This window comes from Lynx rufus, unplaced genomic scaffold (genome assembly GCF_022079265.1).
Source record: "Lynx rufus isolate CCGP_SWC_20201006 ecotype Redwood Valley unplaced genomic scaffold, mLynRuf1.p SCAF_8, whole genome shotgun sequence".
Lineage (NCBI taxonomy): Eukaryota > Metazoa > Chordata > Mammalia > Carnivora > Felidae > Lynx > Lynx rufus.
The window spans coordinates 52,556,053-52,569,910 of NW_025814896.1; the positions used below are offsets into that span (position 1 = coordinate 52,556,053).

At 33.8% G+C, this 13,858-nt stretch overlaps 1 protein-coding gene across 2 annotated transcripts in view; it reads right to left on the reverse strand.

Moving 5' to 3' along the window:
- GCC2 (GRIP and coiled-coil domain containing 2) overlaps positions 1-13,858 on the reverse strand; it is a 66,487-nt gene that overhangs the window by 52,313 nt on the left and 316 nt on the right. For both annotated transcript variants that reach the window (XM_047067842.1, XM_047067841.1), the window contains exons 2-9: positions 13,681-13,737; positions 12,616-12,700; positions 11,419-11,486; positions 8,344-8,448; positions 5,175-7,640; positions 4,413-4,482; positions 1,637-1,737; positions 1,313-1,411 (exon numbers count right to left, since the gene is read on the reverse strand). In XM_047067842.1, coding sequence (XP_046923798.1) covers positions 1,313-1,411; positions 1,637-1,737; positions 4,413-4,482; positions 5,175-7,640; positions 8,344-8,448; positions 11,419-11,486; positions 12,616-12,700; positions 13,681-13,737 — 3,051 coding nt within the window. The remainder of the gene's footprint in view (positions 1-1,312; positions 1,412-1,636; positions 1,738-4,412; positions 4,483-5,174; positions 7,641-8,343; positions 8,449-11,418; positions 11,487-12,615; positions 12,701-13,680; positions 13,738-13,858) is intronic.

The window sequence follows — 13,858 nt, forward strand, 5'->3', positions numbered from 1 at the left end:
TTGTTGGTTTCGATGTTTTCAAATCTTACTGGGCTAGTATACAATCTAGCTTAGTTGGTGATAGAACAGATCTGGAACCAGACTTCCTGAATCCAAACTTGGCTTTATTCTGTTACTTGCTCTGTGATAGCAGCAATGTTAATTATATGTTTCTTGTTTTTTTGTTTTTTTTTACTAAAAAAAATTTTTTTTTAGAATTAAGTGTGATAAGATATGTAAAGTGCTTAGAAAAGAGGCTGGCCTAGAAGTGTTTGTTGTTATGCAGAGGTCTCTCTCTTCTGTTAAATTAATGTCTTATTTTTATATCAGAATTGTATCACATTATTATGGTTTTGTAATAAATTTCACACCTGCTAGAGCAAGATGCTTTTCTTTTTTCACTTTAAAAAGTATTAACTATTCTTGTGAGCTTATTTCCCATTTGAAACTTAAAATAATTGTCAAGATTGCCTAACCAAAATAGATAAATAAATCTTTACTGAAATTGTTTCAGAACATGTAAACCAACCTGAAAACAAGTATATCAAATAATAATAGTTGCTATATATATGTTTTGCAGTTTTCTTCATGAAGTGCCAAATTTACTCATTAAAGTTCTTCCTGAAATTTTATTTTTTGGCTTCTATGGAATTTTCTTCTTTCAATCAATCCCACTTGGCTCACTCTCTTGTTGATACCATCCTCTTTTATTGTTATACACTGTAAGTTTCTTAAATTTTTTTTGTCTACTTCTCTGTTATTGCCATTAGAATTTAAGTCCTTAGAGGGCAGGAATTTAGTCTATTTGGTGGACTGCATCTCCCTAGTACTCAGTACTCACTCTGACTGTATAAATATTTGCTGAATAAATACATACAAGAATGTAAAGGTATTTATCTTACATTCAGGGATTTTGTTGCACTCTCTTATTTTAATTTTAAATTTTTTTATAATATTCTGTTAGGTTGATAAGCATATTACCTCCAAATAATGCTTTTACTTTCCTTTTAAACCTGTTGTTTGAGTTTCAAGTTTATTCACTTGGCCAGAATATAAAATAATAACAGTAATAATAGTCATCTTTTTTGTTACTGATTTTATTAGGAAATCCCAAGACAGAATTTTGGTTTTAAAAAACAACAGCTTGAAGGTACTTTAAATCTCAGACACTTAAAATCTTGATACTAGGATGCTATGACATTACACAAAAAAATAGAAACAAATTTACTAAAAAATACAAGGTGACTGTCTTATGGACAAGTTTTACATTTCTAGTACATTCCTTAACTTAAAAGTTACAAATATAACTTGCTATTAAAATAACTATTTTTACCTTATAGCTTTCTGCTCCTTGAATGAGATCTCTCATGGAAGTAGACAACTGATCCTTTTCTGATCGAACAGATTCAAGCTCTTCCCGTAGAGTCTGGGCCTATTTTAAATATATGATAAAAAATTTTGTTTTGTTTTTTAAAGATTTTATTTTTAAGTAATCTCTACACCCAATGTGGGGCTTGAACTCACGATGCTGAGATCAAGAGTCATGTGCTCTACCGACTGAGCCAGCCAGGCGCCCCTAAAAAGTTTTTTATGGACAGAAAAACTAGATTTTCTAATATGCAAGATTATTGAATCTTGTATTTTTAAGTCACCTTACCTCTCTTTTGCTAGAATCTAGTTCTTTTTTTGCCTTCACAGCAACTAGTTTTATCTTATTTATTTTTTCCTCTTTCTCTTTGGATTCTTTTTCCAGATATCCTAAAAACACAAAATGAAAGGATTATATATATGGACTCAAAAGGAAAAAATCCAAATTATTTACTTGTTTTAGCCTTAGAAATTGACCTTTAATCTGGAACGCAAAATCTGTAATCTGTAATTTAAAGTAATAAGTAGCAAAAATATTAGTATCTATTTTTTTAAGTGAAAGTTTAGTCATTACCTAAGCAAGGGAAACAATGGTAAAAATGTCCATTTCCTTCCAACTGTCAAAATAGCCTACTCATTTCATAAGTGTCTAGGAATTGGAGAGGCTATTAGTGCTCCTTTAACGTTAGAAGATTTCCTAGAAACTCAACTATGGTAGGATTTTAGGCGGCAATTTGCAAATCAGGATCATATGGGGAAATATCAGATACAGTTAAATACTTTTGCTCTGTAGACACACTCCAATCCTGATCTCTTCCTTAACATCTTTAGCCATTTCCTCTATTTCAGCTCCTGTGTTCCAGATCTTATTTCTTGATATCTCTGCTTAAGTTATCTGAATTTCTGTCCTCGCTCATTAATCCAGATGCACCTGTGCTCACAGACTCTGCCTTTCTCTGCTGCTACAGGTTATTGTTTTGTCTGTGTGTTTGTGCAGCACTGGCCAATTGTTCCACTTTTGCATTTCATCCTACACCTCTCACGTACTCAAGAATCAGTGCAGCAAATCCCCCTCTCTAATGGAGTTTTCTTTTTTTCTTTCTTTCCTTTTTTTTTTAAAGTTTATTTATTTATTCTGAAAGAGAGAGAGAGAGTGGGGAGGGGCAGAGAGAGAGGGAGAGAAAGAGAATCCTAAGCAGGCTCTGTACTGTCAGCATGGAGCCCGATGCAGGGCTCGAACTCATGAACACGTGAGATCATGACCTGAGCTGAAATCAAGAGTTGGTCACTCAACTGACTCGAGCCACCCAGGTGCCCCAGTGGAAGCACCAAAGAGGATGGGAAAGGTCATAAAAGGATTGCTGAAACAGCACACAAACAAAAAAAGGCAAACCACCACACTTCCCCTCTGGATACTATTTCATCTCTTTTATAAGCAAATCCCTTTGTAAGCATGTGTACACATGCTCTCAAATTTCTTTTTCTTTTTTTTTTTTTGAACATATTTCATTCAGGCTCTGGCTTTAGCATATCACGGAAAAGGTTATCAAGTTACCAATGCCCTCTAGTTTGCTTAATCCAATGGTTAGTTCTTTGTACTGATGTTACTTTACCTATTCTAGCATTTGCCATGGTTAAATATTTTTTCCCTTTTTTTTTTTTAACGTTTATTTATTTTTGAGACAGAGAGAGCATGAACGGGGGAGGGTCAGAGAGAGGGAGACACAGAATCTGAAACAGGCTCCAGGCTCTGAGCTGTCACCACAGAGCCCGACGCGTGGCTCGAACTCACGGACCGCGAGATCATGACCTGAGCCGAAGTCGGCCGCTTAACCGACTGAGCCACCCAGGCGCCCCTTTTTTCCCTCTTTAAACACTTCTGTTACTTGCACTTCATCGATCTTAATTTCCAACACATTTTATATTCTGGGTTTTCCCAACTCACTGGCCGCTCCTTCCCAATCTCCTGTGCTGTTCCCATCTTTCAGACTTTTAAATGACAGAGAATGGTCTCTGGTCTTCATATTTTTTCTACATTCACTTCCTTGGTGATCTCCATCTCATGGCTTTTAACTGTTCTGTTAACTACAACTTTTTACCTCGGATCTAGCTCTCTCCCCATAACTCCAGATTTGCATATTTAGTAGTCTACCTGACATCACCATCTGAGTTGTTAAATTTGTCTCAAACCGAGTTCCTAATCTCATTTTTAACCCCACTTGTCCCAGTCATCCACTATAAGAAAACTAGCATTCATTTAAAAATCTTCCAGCTTCCGCTGCTACCTCCCCCTCACTAGACTAACTAGACGCTAAATTGAAGATTTATGGGCACATTACTTAACACTTCTAAGTATTTGTCTCTTATTTTTAAATGGGAATAAAATAGCTACTCCATAACGTTACTATGACAAAGATGTGTATAGGACAAAGTCTCAACTTCTTTGCACACATTCTAGTGCTTTTGTGGTCATACTCCTGCCTCTCTAGGAACTTCTTGGTATGCTCCTTGATGTTATGTATGTTGATATTCACACACCTGCTGTTCTCTCCTGCCAGAATACCTTTCTTCTCATGTCAAATTTCTCATTCTTCAACACAAAAGTATAGCCTATTCTGTGATGTTTTTCCTACCTGAAGACAGACAGCCGATCATGCCTTCCTGTACTTCCAGCATTACACCTTGTCGACACTTCAAACTACAACAGCCCCTCTGGCACTTGGCTCTTTGAAGACATGGTCTGTATTTTAATCACTTGCTATTACTAGTGCCTATCTAGCTAGGCATTCAAATAAACTTTGCTAAATAAATGAAAAATCCCCAAACCATCATGGAACCATTTATAAATGGAATCACATCAGTCCTTTAGAATAAACAATTAAACAAGAGAGTGGTAATTTTGGAAAGGAAGGCAAACAGATGGCAGAGAAGCAAAAATGGGGGCATTAGAGACAGCTAGTTATCATGATTTAACAACTCATTAATCAGCTACATTTCTCAATGTATTCTAACTCTAGAAGAATCTGTGTAATTCATTGTGACAACATATACAAAACCATACTTACCTATTTTTTCTTCCAACTCTTTTACTAAAGAAGGTTGATCATTTTCTACAGGTGATTTCTCTAAGGAATCCTAGATTTTATAGGAAAAACAAAAAGAAAATCACTTCATTTCCCATGATGAACTAATTGGCCATCATATCAAGCATGAGAAAATCCTCATTAAAGAAAATTCACACAAAAAGCAATTTGATGAGCAGTCTTTTTCTTACCTTGATAGACCAAGTAATACTGACCTTATGCATATAGAATTTACTGTAAAAAAACAGTAGTATCCAAGGCCAAGATGAACAACCTGACACATACCAAACACATAATGCAATAAAGAAAAGATTAAATGATTATAGTTTATCATACTTTCACAAATTTTGGACAAAAATCTAAAATTTTGGCTAAAGTTAAATACCACAATAGCCCACTTTTCTGCTCAATAGTGCTCTTTAAGAAAGGTAAAATGTGTATCACACCAGAATGAAATTCTAGTTTTTTCATGTTGTAGTTTTGGTGTTGACTAGTTATGCAATTTTGACCAAGACATTTAACCCCTTAATCATTTAATCTTATGCCAGATCAAGATTCTAAAATGATCTAAAACCAAAAAGTGACCAATATGGATACAGAATACGTAACATGAAAATGTTTAATGTACTTTTCAGAAAACAATTTACTTCTGACTTAAAAGTGTAAAAATTTAATGTATGTATTTTCTAGTCTAGTACTAGAACTAAGAATTTATTTAAATTAATAAAATTGAAATAATAGTACCTTTAATAACAACAACTCTGCTCTCACGTCCTGCAATTCAGCTTCTTTTTGTTCCTGCGATAGCCTCAGGTTTTCAAGCTCCCTTACAAAAGACTGTTCTTTTTCATTTTGGGTTTTATTTTTGCTATGTAAGTTTTGAGAGGCTTCTTCAACTTGACTTAAAAGATTCTGATTTTCAAGCCTTGTTTTTTCATTAGCATTCTTCATTTCTAGAAGATCAGACTGCAAGGCCTCTTTATGCGACAGGGTTTCTTCTAATTCTTTCCTTAAGAGAACTTTCTCTTGTTCATGGTCTCTTAGTAGAGACTGAAGCTCTTCATGCTGAACTGCATTCTCTTCTTGAAGGCACTTAATCTTTTTTTCTAACTCTGCTACCCTTTCATCATACTGAAATATCAAGTTGTGTTTTTCCTCATTGATTTTAGCTAAGGATTCACCTACAGCTTGTAGGATATTTACAACATCTTGCTCTTCATCTTCTTCTGAAACTTTTGACTCCATCTGCTTCAGAAAACCATATAACTGAGTTTTGACAAATAACTTCTGAACCTGCTCATTTTCAAACAGTGTACTTAAATTATCTCGTTCTGTAATTGTTACCTGAAGTTTCTTTTCTAATTCAGAAATGTGTTCCTTAAGCATAACATCTTCTTTTTGGGACAGGAGAACTTCCAAATCCCTATTCAACTGGTTCTTTTCTGAACTTAATCTATTATTTTCCTCATAAAGAGACTTAACTTCAGATGATAGTGCTTCCTGGTCCTCAGAGACAGTTTTTAATTGAACCATAAGTTTTTCTAGTTTTTGGTTATTTTGATCCTTTTCTTTTAAAGTTTCTTCTAGTTCTCCTCTTAATTCATTTACCTTTTGTTCCAGTTCACTGTTGCAGTGGCTAGTTTGCTCTACTTTTCCCCTAAGTTCTACAATCAATCTTTCTTCCCTTTCACATTTTTTATGGAGATTATCCATCTCTTCATGAGAAGTTTTTATTTTACTTATGAAATCATTTTTTTCCTCAGTGAGGGAACTTATCTTTGCTTCAAGTTCTTGTAACATGGTATCTCTTTGACTGAGACTAACTAAACACACTTCATTCTTTTCTTGAAGACTTTTTATGGTATTTTCAAGTTCTGGCACTAATTCTTGTTGGGACAACTTTTCATTTTCTCTCTGGAGACGATTCACAGTTTCAAGAAGAGCATCTTTTTCATTAAAGGCAGTTCTGAGTTTCTGCTGAAGTTCGTTAACATCAGATGCTTGCTGTTGCTTCATTGATTCAAACTCTTGACTTATTTTCCCAGCAGATTCCCCCAGTTCTGTTTGTAAGATCTCCATAATCTCCCTCAGACTCTCATAATTTAAAATTGCTTCTTGCTTTTCTTGCTGTAGGTTTTCACACTGCTCCTTAAGACCTTGTATTTCAAACATTAGTGTTAATTTTTCTTTTTCTGAACCTGACAAAAATGTCTCAGTTAGTTCTGATATTTCTTTTTGATGCTGTTCCTTAAGTCTTTGTACTTCTTTGTTATGTTGTTCTACAATACAGCAAAATTGTTTGTTTGAATCTTCTAGTTCAGATTTTAATTTTTCAATTACACAGCTCTGTTCTTCTTTAGCTAGCAATAATTCATTAATTTTAAACTCTAAGTCTTCCCGTTCATGAAAAAACTCATCCTTTATATGTTGTGCATCAAGTTCAAGTTTTAATTTAAGATTATTCATGTAAGTTACCTCATCTTTTAAGATACTATGTTGAGACTCCAGTTCTTTTAAGGTGTTTTCTAAGTGTTTGATTTTTTCGTTTACTACTTGTTCTACAAAAGCTTCTTCTTGTAAGAGCATAGGACACATCTGATTTTCGTGGTTTGCATCTGGCACATTCTCTAAGTTTTCTAATTCACATTCATATTTCTCCTGAATGTTCTTCACACTTGCTTCACATTGTCTGACTAAATTCTCCTTTAGCTGGTTTAAATTACTCACTTCTGCTTCCCGTTCTTTTGCAGATGCTTCTATTTGACACATCAAATCTTTCACCTCTTCTTGGTGTGCAACTTTCAACTGCAAAATCTCTTCTTGCAAACAATTAATATCTTTTTGGTAACGCTGGGAATTAGCCTCAATGACTTCTTGGAGATGCGTAATTTCTTGCTCCTTTTCATTTGTGGCAGTGCTTAATTGTTTTTGCAGATATAAAATTTGTTCCTCAAAGACTGGCTTGATGTTCTGAATCTCTTGTAGTTTTTTAACATTATCTTCACAGTTACCCTGAAATTTAAGTTGTTCGGAAAGTTCTAATTGTTTTTTTGTTGCTTCTTCCAGTTCCTTTTGCAAGCTAGCTTTATCTTCACTGTGTTTGGAATGTACTGCCATTAATTCATTTTTCAGATTTTCAATTTCTTTCACATAGTTTCCTTGTGATTGTTCAAACTCCTTGTGCACATCTTCCATCTTAGTAATAGAATCCTATTATAAAAATCAGCACACAAAAATACCTAATTAAGACAAAAGAAATGCCTGCCTTCAGGAAAAATATTAGCCACAGGCTAACTGGAGAGAAAAGGAAGTGAGCAAAAATGTACATAGAGCAATATGACACTGAGACTCCCAAGAATTCTGCTCAGGCTGCAACTACCTTAAGTATCATACTGCACGTTGCAATACTAAATGTGTTATTCAGGGTAATAACTAAAATCTAAGAAATCTCTGGATTTAATTTCCTTTTAAAAAGGGATAAATTACGGAAGTTATATTGAGTCACAAAGTTTTAATGAGTTATCTCCTGAGTTGAACAATAGGGGACTTTTGGGGAAAATTAGCCCAGACCCAATAGGCAATTGACTATTCCAGAACTGAACAATGATTCATTTAGAGTATGTGTGAGAGTCAACTTACTTAAACAAGTATGTTTTCACAAAACAAGTAATTTTTAATAATTCTCATTAAAGAGTAACATTACAGCAATAAAGAGGATTAAGAAATGCAAAAACTAAATGCTAGTTCTATCTCTATGTAGATGAGGGATTTCAGTTGTTTTTCTTTTTTAGATATTAATTTGTTGTTGTAAATTATTAAAGTCATCAAATCACATGCTTGTTAAGATTTTAGCTCTAAAATTCATGACTATAGTAAATAAATTAAAAAACCAAACATTACATTGTTGCCTTACCTCAACCTCTTGCTTCATTTTAATATTTTCTTTCTTCAGATAAAGACACTGTTGCTCACTCTCTGCTTTTTCCAGAAGAAGAGCATCCAGACGTTCAGTCAATGCCTGTTTTGGAGCAGGGTGATTTGTTTGCCAGAGGTTAAAAATGATGGATTGAACACATGCGTAATTTTTTCTTCACCATTTCCAAACCACACTGAAGTAAGAATAAAAGACTTAAAAAGGTCTATACGTAACAACAAAGAGAAAGGAGAAAATAAATAAGGACTACGGGAAATTTCACCATATTTTTGAAAAACTGAAAAGTGGAGGAGGAACTGAATTAGAAAGAGGAAGAAAAGTAAAACTTACAGTGTCTTCACAGGGAAACACACGAGAAGCTGGCAAATACTCTAGTAAATTAAATGTCCAGAAATTGGAGGCCCTAGATATTGTTGAGGGAAGTATAATGTGTGGGAATCAAAAACTGGGGATTGGTTGACAATATGAATAGGGAGGATGAGAATAAAAGGCAAGAAATCACCCCTGTCCCATCTTCCTCAGAGACAGGTTTGTTCTCTGCAGAAATTTAACAGGATAGAAAGTAAATGAAATGGAAACTAGATCAACAAGAGTAAGTAAAACTTCTAGCAAGACTGATTAAGAGAAGACAGAAGTCACAACAATAAAAATAAAAAGGAAACATATCTACATATAAATCAGAGATTAAACAGCTAAAGAGAATATTATGAACAATTATTTGGCAATAACATTAAAAACTGAAATGAAAGAAATAAAAATATAGCTTTATTAACTCAAGAAAAAAAATTAAAAAGCCTAATACTGTAACAATTTAAAAATTAAACTAGTGGTTTAAAACTGTCCACCTAAGGTAACAGAAGGAATAGTTTCACAGGTGAATTCTATCAAATTTTCAAAGAACAGATTATCCCAATTACATATGAACTTGTTCAGACAAAATAAGAAGCAGATTCTGTTATTCTACAAAATTTGCATAACATGATACAAATATTGAAAGACTTTACAAACAGGAAAATCACAAATCCAATTCATCATGAATCCAGATTAAGTTAAACCTAAATGTTTAAAATCTATAAAAATGTTAAAATCTTAAATAAATTAGTCTACTATCACTCTATATCTGTCTACTTCTGAACTTACGTAAAGTAATAAAAACAAACCAAACAACAGATGTAGAAAATTTAGAGTTCTATATCAAGTTATAGCTATTATTCAAACATAGGTAGAATAAAGCCATTTTAAAATATGGGATGACATTTTCCTCCCATACATCCCTTCTTAGGATGCTACAGAAGGGCATACTCTATGAAGATGAGGTTAACCACCAAAGTGAATAACATGTCACTTAGCAAATGGGGGGCCAATATAGAAAAGCAGTGTAAAAATTCACAGGATCATGGCACAAGGCCATTTCCAGGAAAACTGGGTGGCAGACCTAGAGAACAACCAGAACAAATTAATGCAGGACAGAAGGCTTTAGAAGGGGGGTGGGGGGGGGCCAGGAAAAAACAGTAAAGATGATCTGATCTATCTGATCAATGGAAAGTAGGAGTTATTGGGAAAGATAGCAAAATTTTCATATGCTGTTAACAGCAAGTTAATAGCTAAATGTCTAAAATGGATAAATCAAGGAATAGCAGTGCAACTGTATTATTTAGAAATACAGAAACAATTTCTAGAAGTTATTAGTGTTTTAATAAGTTATTTAGTTATTAGCATTATTTGTAAATTATGTGCACAGATTACTCTGGTTAAAACAATTTTAGTTTTAAAATTAGCTTTTTCACATTACATAGAATATTGCAATATAAACTTCTGATTGGTAAATATCAGGGCAATCCTAAAAACACTCACTGATTTTTAGGGGATATATACAGGTCATTAACTGAAAACAGCTATAAAAAATCTTGAAGATTAGAGGCACAGATGCACAGTTATTTCTTAGGAAATACAGACTTGATTCCAGCAAAGAGATAATAACAAGAGTGACATGTACTAGAAATTTCATTATCTTAACATGCAATTTCACCTCCCCCTTGCATTTGGAAGCAGCATATAACTTCATATACCTTCAAATTTTGACATGGAAAATATGATTATTCCTCTTCTAAAAATGAAAGTCAAATACATCAGCTTTGAATAAAACTTTAGATGTATCCCAATGTGCTAGAAGATAACTACTAGAAATAAGATGACTACTAGAAATTTAGAAAATTTAGAAAAGCATGGAAAAAAACATTACAAAGCTTTGAGAAACAAAGGAAACTCTAAAGATTAGACCAAATGGGTGGGGAGGGTACATTTAGTTAGCATTAGGGGCCTGTAAGTAAGAATAAGCAATTCAGGTTCTTCAACAGATAAACAAGATAAAAACAATACCCTGTGATCTGGCAAGAGCATATAAAACAAAAAGAGAAGAGAGAGCCGGGTTAGGGAAGAGAAAGTGTACTGATAAACTGCAGCATTATCCTGAAGGAACTATAGATCACTGGTGGCTGACACATGTACAGGATAAAGGAAACAGGAAAACTGAAGAGTCTCTAAAGTTAAAAGGTCTGAAAAACAGTGCTGCCACTGGTTGTCCAGTAAAAGGGATTTGGCCATGCTAAACACAAAGAAAAGACAAGAGAAATGGGTGAATATTTAAATCTTTCCCCAAACAGCTAGAGATTCAACTGTGAGATGTGGGTCAGTAATCACATCCAGGTATATATATCTATTTATAGATTTTATGCATCCATTGGCCTAAAAATCACCATCAAATTCCTGAGCACGGGTTTTCTGAGGGGGAGACGGAAGAGCAGGGCTGAGATTAAGGCAGCGCCTTAATTACAGAGTGTGTGTGATGGAAAAGAGAAGAGAGTACCACTCGTTTCACACAGAAAGAGAGGTAAAAAACTTAACCAAGGGCAGAGAGGAAGTGGAAAAACAGAGGCAAAAGCCAGACAGGACTCTGGCACACTGACAGCTTTAAAGGAAATTTGATTTGTTATTACACATTTCCTCTAAGTAAATAAATAAAAATTAAAGCAATATTTGCAACTTTTGCATTACCTTAATAATATCACCAGTTCCTCCAGCAACAGGTTTTGTTTTGAATTCCTCAATTTCTTTCTCCAATTCTAAATAATTATTAAAAAAATTCCAGTTCAGAAATGAAGAGAATAATTATTGTCTAAAGTGGTAAGTACATTCTTTAAGAAAAAAAAAAAGACACTATAAATTAGAATAAAGCAGCAGATATTTTGAGAAAGTACTCATTTCACCCCATATTACCTTTTATTTTCCTTTTTTCTTATGGAAAATTCCAGACAAGTAAGAAAAGTAGAAAGGACAGTATGATTAATACACCCATCACCTTAATTTAGCAATAATTACATGGACTCTTGTTTCATCCTGACCTGTATTTTTCCTTTTTTCTTACCTATCTTGATATTTTTGATGCAAATCTGAGACATTATAGTATTTTAGCTGTAAATAACTTCTTACTGTATAATCTTAAAGCAATAATTAACCTCATACTAAGCATAAATACTAACCTATTTCATCAACTCATGTCCAGGTCTGGAGCCTAGAACACGTTTCCAAATATATTTATTACTCTCTTTATCACAAACTGGCCCAATCTCCCTAAACACAATGCGACGTTTTCTAGTAGAAAATAAATCTTGGCTTGTAGCAATTAACATTTGTTAAGTCATTGGAAATTCATGACCTCACAGCACATATTGAAAAGAATACTAATATCTACATTCTTTAGGAATATAAAGTTGAACAAGCAATCAATCAACTTCAACAAATATATTTCAACATTCCAGGAATGGAAATATTTTATTACTTTACTTGAGGCCTCTTTTTACTTCTTTGGGCTCACAATCTTCTATCTCTGACATTTCAACTGACTACCCTAGAAAAAAATGATTTATCTAGATCAATATACAATCCAAATCCAAAAAAATGCTTAATTTTAACCAAATTTTTCTTTAAGATCCTCTTCCTTGACTTTTATTATTTTACTATTTAAATTATTTTAATAGTTCAAAAATAACTGCCGTTTAGAGATGTGTGATGGTAAAAAAAAAAAATCACAGGTAAATTGTTAGAATGTTAAATAATAATAGATTTCACACTGAGTAAGATTTTATTGGATTCACTGGTAAACAAAATAAGCCAATATACAACTAAAAACCTAGTATTTTAAATCATGATTCAATGAGATTGTGGTAAAGATGAGTATTTTCAACTCAATACCTGCACATCGGGCTTTAGCTTTCTGTATTAGCATCATCTGCTTCTTGGCAAACTTGATAAGATCTTCCTTGGGCAAGGTTTCCAGCTGAAAGATGTAATGATATTACTAATTTGTTATAACTCATGTTCCTTTTAGACCACAAAAAAAGAAATATAATATCTTCTTAAAAACATCCTACTGAATAAATCTTCATGTCAACCAAACCATATTTTTTAAAAGTAGCAACTGCAACTTCAACTCAATAAATACCAGTTAAGGGACTGCTATGAAATATAAAAAACAGCACATATCCTCTTACTCACATAAATTCTTGTTTAGGTTAAGATACTTTCTGGGTTTTGATTTAATTGTAAAATTAGGGGACTGGGACTAATTCTACTTAACGTTCCTTGGAGCTGTAAAATTATTCAAGGCTAAAATGTCTTTGGCTACCTGAAAATATGTAAGCATAAATATAGCAACAAGACAAATCAGGGTGCATTTAGTCTTTTTAAGAAATCAGGGAAATTAACCTCTGGGCTCAGTTTTCTCATCTGTAAAATTGGGATAACAAAAGTACTTGTCTCATGGTTACCATGAAGCTTAAATGATGAAGTAACTGTTCAGGGAAGTACTGAAAACTTAGTATGCAAGCAATAAACCACTATCTTTTTAGAATCATGGAATGTTAAACGTTGTACCAGACCATAAAAATTACCTAATTCAACCTTTTTTTCATACTGTAGGAGTAACCTACAGAATTGAGTCCGTTGACTCCTACTTAATGTCACTACTCTTTCCACTACACTATATAAATCCTCATAGATTAATGTTTGAAAAATTGCAGAATCTCTCAGCGGTGCTAACCAGGAGCAGGAAGTAAACAAGGTCCATTCCTTTCACACCATGAAACTTAAAAAAAAAAAAAAAAGATAACAGATTGGTTACTGTGTCAATTAGAATCGAGAGCCCTTGGGGAAGGGTTTCTTTTAAATAGGCCACCCTCCTACCCATGCCAAAGTTTTCCATTCATCACCCTTCCACTCTTCAGTGAATTGGCTAGTCAAGTACTGTATTCTCTTCACCTTAGATTTCCCGGTCCCAGAGGTGGCTGGTGAAGCCACCCCATCTTGAACAGGATCCTGCAAAACAAAATCAAACCCACGTATCAAGAACTCTTCTCCTAATCTCAGAACGCTGGAACCTTTACAGGTAAAGCCTCTCCGTGGAATCAAGTGTAGGAAACTCCTATGTGAGTTAGGG